General features: G+C 45.5%; 1 protein-coding gene across 6 annotated transcripts in view; it reads left to right on the top strand.

The window, feature by feature from the left end:
• The first annotated feature begins 4,651 nt into the window (after positions 1-4,651).
• Exoc6b (exocyst complex component 6B) overlaps positions 4,652-6,352 on the top strand; it is a 521,360-nt gene continuing 519,659 nt past the window's right edge. For all 6 annotated transcript variants that reach the window (XM_052174154.1, XM_052174153.1, XM_052174155.1 and 3 more), the window contains exon 1: positions 4,652-4,856. In XM_052174154.1, the coding sequence (XP_052030114.1) occupies positions 4,747-4,856 (110 nt within the window). In that variant the 5' untranslated portion in view covers positions 4,652-4,746. The remainder of the gene's footprint in view (positions 4,857-6,352) is intronic.

The following is a 6,352-nucleotide window of genomic DNA, read 5'->3' as shown; positions in this document are numbered from 1 at the left end:
TCCCAGCATTTGGGAGGCAGAGGCAGGCAGATTTCCGAGTTTGAGGCCAGCCTGGTCTACAGAATGAGTTCCAGGACAGCCGTGGCTATACAGAGAAACCCTGTCTCGGAAAAAAACCAAACCAAACCAAACCAAACCAAACCAAAACAAAACAAAACAAAACAAAACAAAACAAAACAACACAGAAAACAACAAACAGACAAACAAATAAATACAACCTATTGAGCTAGTTGAGGCTGTTTTACTACTACCATATACACCTGGCTTTCAGACCAGTTTGCTTTCTGCAGGAAAAGCTGTTTTTGCTGAGTATCATACTAAAATGAGGACCAAAATGGGCCCTGTGTCATATATTTCAAAAAATGGATAGAAATACAAAAGGTGCCAGGCGGTGGTGGCACACACCTGTAATCCCAGCACTCTGGGAGGCAGAGGTGGATTTCTGAGTTGGAAGCCAGCCTGGTCTACAGAGTGAGCTCCAGGACAGTCAGGGCTACACAGAGAAACCCTGTCTCAGAAAAACCAAATCCAAACAAAACAAAACAAACAAAAAACAACAACAACAAAATACCCAACCAACCAACCAACCAACCAAAAAAAACAAACCAAAAGGCTCTAAGTCCTCCTTAATTTCTGCACCTATGTGAGATGTTTTACCAATGAGTAATGGGGTAGGCTGAGGACAGTCAGGGAGTGTGGTGTGGAATCTGACAGGTTTAGCAACTTGTTTTCTTCCTGCAAACCAGAAACTTGGAACGCTTTAGGCTTACAGCTGTCTGTTCACTGTTAAAATGTATTTCTAGCTAGTAACCACCATGTTCTGGAGGAAGCCAAGTGCGCCCAAGAAAAATAAAGTTGCTTTAATCTTGTCCTAGACTGTATCTTTGCAGTCCTCCTGACAAGTACTTCTGTTCACACTTTTTGGAGGTACTTTTCTGGATTATAATATTGTATATATATGTAATCATATATGTGAATTTTTATTTGCTCTTTTGCAGCAGGCTCTCATATGATACAGACTACCTCTAACCTGATCCTACCTCCCAAGAACTGGGATTAGAGGCATGAGTGCTGTTATGCCCAGCTGTACATGAATATTTATTCTTAAAAAAAGGAAGTGGGTGGAGAAATGGCTTAGCAGGTAGGAGCACTTGCTGTCTTGCAGAGGACGTGGGTTTGGTTCCCAGCACCCACACGGAAACTCAGAACTATCTATAGCTCCAGTTTTAGGGAATCCATTATTCTCTTCTGACCTCCAAGGGAATACGGCATATCCATGGTACACAGACATGGACTTGCATTTCAGATAAATGTTTACATCCATAAAATAAATCTAAAATACAAAAACGAGTAGGGCCAGGCTTGGTAGTGAACGCCTTTAATTCTAGCAGAGTTCAATAGATCTCTGTGAGTCTGAGGCCAGCCTGGTCTACCTAGTATAAAACACAAAATAAAAAAAATCTAAAAGAGTGGGGAAAAGGTTTAAGTTTTGTGCCTTGCTTTTTCCACTTAAACTATGATTTGGAGATAAATTTATAACTATTAAGTATCTTTTCCTTTTTATATGAAGAATTATTTTGAATTCTCTGACTATGAGTGCTTTGCCTGCACCTATATACATGCGCCCCTGTGTGCCTGGTGACTACAGAGGCCAGAAGAGGGAACTGGATTCCTTGGGACTGGAACTACTGATGGTTCTGAGTCACTATGTGAGTACTGTGTCCTCTGCAAGAGCAGCAAATGCTCTTCCCTGCTGAGCTAGTACTTTAGCCCCAAGCATCTTTGCTTTTAACTCAACAGTTAATTACAGTCCTATATCTGTGGCCCAAGCCATTTACTCTCAGCCTTCCCACTGCTTCTTCAGAGCCTTCTTTGACAGCAACCCTGTTCTCTGTTCATGTAATGCCCAATCTGCCTGCTCTTTAGTAAACCTTCCAAGTCCTCCTTTATAACACACACACACACACACACACACACACACACACACACACACACACAAGTAAAAAGTACATTGCATTCTGGGAAGTTTATGAAATGCAAGTGACTGGATCAGAGTTTCCAGTGGTAGGATCTCTAGTCTATATTTAAAAATCACAAATGTGTTTCTAGGTGCTTTGGACACATGGTCTGTTAGATTAGTGGAACTTTAGAATAAAGTACAAATGCATTTACTCTGTGGCACATTTTTTCCCTAAGGTATATTGCTAGCCTCATTTCCTCTCTCCCTGCCTCCCTTCTTTCTTTTCCTTTCTTTCTACAGTAGGGTCTCACTCTACAGCTCAGGCTGGCATGGAACTCACCGTGATCCCCAGTGTGTCCTCCAACTCACAGTGATCTTCCTGTCTCACTCCTCTACTGGTGTTGAGATCTACCTCCAGTGTGCTGGGATTAATGACATGTGCTGTCACATCTGGCTACTAAGGATGCTTGTAAAAGCTACAAGGCATCATATTGTTTATTTACCCCAAACTACACATGATACAAATGTATGTAGACATTGGAATATATAGTTTAAATGCTCCCTTCTAGAGCCATAAACTACCTAATAAAAAAGCCCTCAGTACTAGTTATGAGAAGCCACCTTTTGACTTGTTGGTCAGGTAGCCCAAGAATTTCCTGAAACAATACAGGTTATTGCCATGTATTGGCACTGGTTGCCAGAGGTTGAAGCTAAATCTCTATTACTGAAGACACCATATAGTTTAAATATAGGACCCAGAGCTGGATCTGCCCTGAAAATCTCCTCCCTGAAGACTAACTTTCATAGAACTTGAAGGTGCTATGCAGAGTACTAATAGAGGGAAACAACCAACAGTCCTAAGAACTACAGCAACCACCAGCACAGTCAGAGAGTCCCAGAGGCACAGTACTGGCTCTCAGACTTTGGTGGTAACCAGATGTCTAATTGGATTTAAAGCTCACTTAGCAGGGGGAAAATAATGCCTGGTATTGGAAACCTAGTTAACTAGCTGGGGCTATTGAGGTTATGGATCTTAGAGGAGAACCTACTACAGATGCTTTATTAAACTAGCATAATCACTAATCGCATTCTAAATAACCTTATAAACACAGCTTAAGTGCAGTTCTCAACTTCACCAAAGAAGCCTCTCCTTGCAACAGACAGTGACCATTCCAGAAAACCACAAGTGGTCAGAGTACAGAGAAGAACTGACCATGGGATTCTCAGCCCCAGTGGACACATCTACAACACAACTCCTGAACTCAAGGCTCAGGGAACATTTCTGAAGAGAAGGTCAGGAAGATTTCAAAAGCCAGAGGAACAGGGAATATGCTGTGAGATTGTGTCTCCTAAAAACTACAGGGAAGATTCACCTATGAACTACAAGCAACTAAAGGATTCTGAGAGAGATGAGAGGGGAGAGAGAGAGAGAGAGAGAGAGAGAGAGAGAGAGAGAGAGAGAGAGAGAGAGAGAAGAGAGAGAGAGAGAGAGAGAGAGAGACTTTTTCCATGAGAACACCCTAAGTTGGTTATCCAATGCCAAGTGGTCAGCCTTGGAATCACATACATGCAACACTGAACAACTTAGCAGGTTGTAGCTGTATATTTATGTGTACACACAGACCCACACCCTCACACACAATTAAAAAAGAGATGGCCAGGATTTTGAGAGGGTGTTTTGGGGTGGGAGGTGAAGGGTGCATAGGTAGACTGGATGGAAGAAAAAGGAATAGAGAAAAATGATGTAATATTATTTTAATAATAAAAAGGCCAGATGTTGTGGTAGATGTCTTTAAATACAGAACTTTGGAGGTAGGAGGCAGGTCTCTGTGAGTTCAGGGCCAACCTGATATACATAGTGAGTTTCAGTTCTATCTAGGATTACATAATGAGACCCTTTCTCAAGAAAAAAGAAAAGAAAAGAAAAGAAAAGAAAAGAAAAGAAAAGAAAGGTGGTTATGGTGGGTCTTGCTCATAAAAAATGATTAAGAGGTGGAGGCAGAAACAGTACTGAAAACTTACATTCAAGTTACATTATACAAACTAAACATATTTAGGAATATATATATATATATATATATATATATATATATGCATAAATATATGCCTGCAGTTGCAGTGAATAGAGAGGCCATGAATTTGAAGAGGAGTGGGGAAGGGGTATATAGGAGGCTTTGAAGGGAGGAAACGGAAGAGAGAAATCTTGTAATTATATTATAATATCAAAAATTAAAAAAAAAGAGGTGGAGGCAGGATGATCACAAGTTCAAGGCCAGCCTAGGTTTCATATTTAGGGGCTGGAGAGAAGACTCAGCCGATAAGAACACTTGTAGCTCTTCCCTGCACCTACTAGTGACCTCACAACCATCTCTAACTCCAGTCCCAGGTGATCTGACACCCTCTTCTGATTTCCTTGGGCATACATGTAGTACACATACATACATACGAGCAAAATACTCATACACATTAAAAATGTGCTGAGTTAGCACTATTGCCTAATTTGGAGTCACTGTATACACGTGTCATAAAGTGCTTTGGGTCTATACCAAGGTAGCAGCAATTTGAACAGTTCAATGTGTGTGAATGGAAAGAACCTAGCTCAGCCAGACCCAGGGAACTACGAATCCCAGTGGGCTGTGCGCGACGCTGGCGGCCGGGCTGACGCCAGGGGGCGTGGCATCCGAGGGCGGGGTCGCGCTGCGGGGTGCTGGCCCAGTGGCCACAGATCCTGGGCTGAGGGTTCGTGGGCTACTTGCTGAGAGAGGGCCGCGCGGTAGCGCCCTGCGATGGAGCGGGCGAAGATGGCGGAGGAGAGCCTGGAGACGGCGGCGGAACACGAGCGGATCCTGAGGGAGATCGAGAGCACAGACACGGCCTGCATCGGGCCCACGCTCAGGTACTGGGGCGGGGCCGGGTCGGCTGGAGCAGGCGGAGCGCGGCGGCTGGCTGTGGGGAGAGTTGCGGGTGTCCCGCGTCCTGGGCGAGGCCCTGCTGGGGAGCTTCTCTGAGGAGAAAGGGTGAGGCGCGGCTCTACTGGGCCGCCGCTCCCTTTGGTTAGCAGCTCTTCAGTCAGGAGCAAGCGCCGGCTCTGCGCACGGTGGAACTGCCCATCACAGGTCCTCCGAGAGCGTCCCGGTTTTCTCGGTCCAGGAGGAAGTGTCCTCCCTCCTTCCTTCGCCCGAGAGCCCAGTTGCTGAGGACCACCCAGTCCAGGTGTAGCCTCAGGACCTTGCCACCACCTGGCCGTGCCCCTTGCTCCCTCCCCTGACACCTCCGAGGGCTTCCACCTGCAGTGCCCGCGGAGATGTCAGAACGTACCCGGCCTTTCTCGGCTTCAGTACCTTGCACTTGTTACACAGAGCGCGAGGCATTGTGTGAATTAATGTGCAAATACATCTATGGAAGCCATGGAGCAAGCCTACCGCTGGGCTACAGTTCCTGTTTCCCTGTATCAGATGAGACACCGGGAAGAGGAGTGACTTGTCCAAGGTCGCAGAGGAAGGGGAATGGGCCTCTAGTTCCCAGCCCAGGCACTCTGCACTGGACACCCTAGCCTTTTCGTTTTCTTTAAATAATTTTTTTCGTGGTGTTGTGGATGGAACACAGTGTCTTGCAGTGTGCCAGGCAAGTCCTCGTCAGCTGAACTGTGCACAACCCACAGATTCTTCGCTACTTTTGTTCTGCCTTAGTTGGGGATTACCATCTGCTGTACTTCCTGTTGAAAATTATTCAGCAAGCCCAATTTTGAACACCCCCCCCCCCTTGCTTCCTCCAGTTTCCTGGTGTCCTAGGACTAGTTCCTCCCGGTCCTTTCCTGTAGTACTTTCTGGTCTCTGTTTAGTACACGAATTGAAAGTCATCTAATTCCTTGTACAATATCGGGTCAGTGCGCCTCCCTCCATAGAGCATCACTAATCAGTGCTTACATTTTCATGGGAAGAGTTGTCTCAGTGGCCGAAGGCTGGGGACTTTTACTTTTACCTTCACTTGCACAGCTTTCTTCTCCAGGCTCCATTATTAGTGCCAAGCAAGTTTTCTCAGTGTCATTCCTGGAAATAACTGTCCTTAGTAGTTTGTCTTTCCAATCCCCTGCCCCCTCCCCCCTCCCCCCTTTCTGTTAAGGATTGAATCCAGGGCCTTGGAATGCCACACGGTGCTTTACCACTGAGTTCAACCCCATCCCTGCCCTCCCCCAGGTGATTTTTAGCCCCCCCCTTTTTGGGGGGGGGTCTGGAGTTACCTCCCTCAGAATGATTTTTTTTAATATTTTTTTATTTGATATATTTTTATTTACATTTCAAATGATTTCCCCTTTTCTGGCCCCCCTCTCCCTGAAAGTCCCATAAGCCCTCTTCCTTCCCCCTGTTCTCCCATCCACCCCTTTCCACTTCC

The sequence above is a fragment of the Apodemus sylvaticus genome, chromosome 2, assembly GCF_947179515.1.
Source record: "Apodemus sylvaticus chromosome 2, mApoSyl1.1, whole genome shotgun sequence".
Classification (NCBI taxonomy): domain Eukaryota; kingdom Metazoa; phylum Chordata; class Mammalia; order Rodentia; family Muridae; genus Apodemus; species Apodemus sylvaticus.
This window is presented reverse-complemented; position numbering and strand designations above follow the sequence as displayed.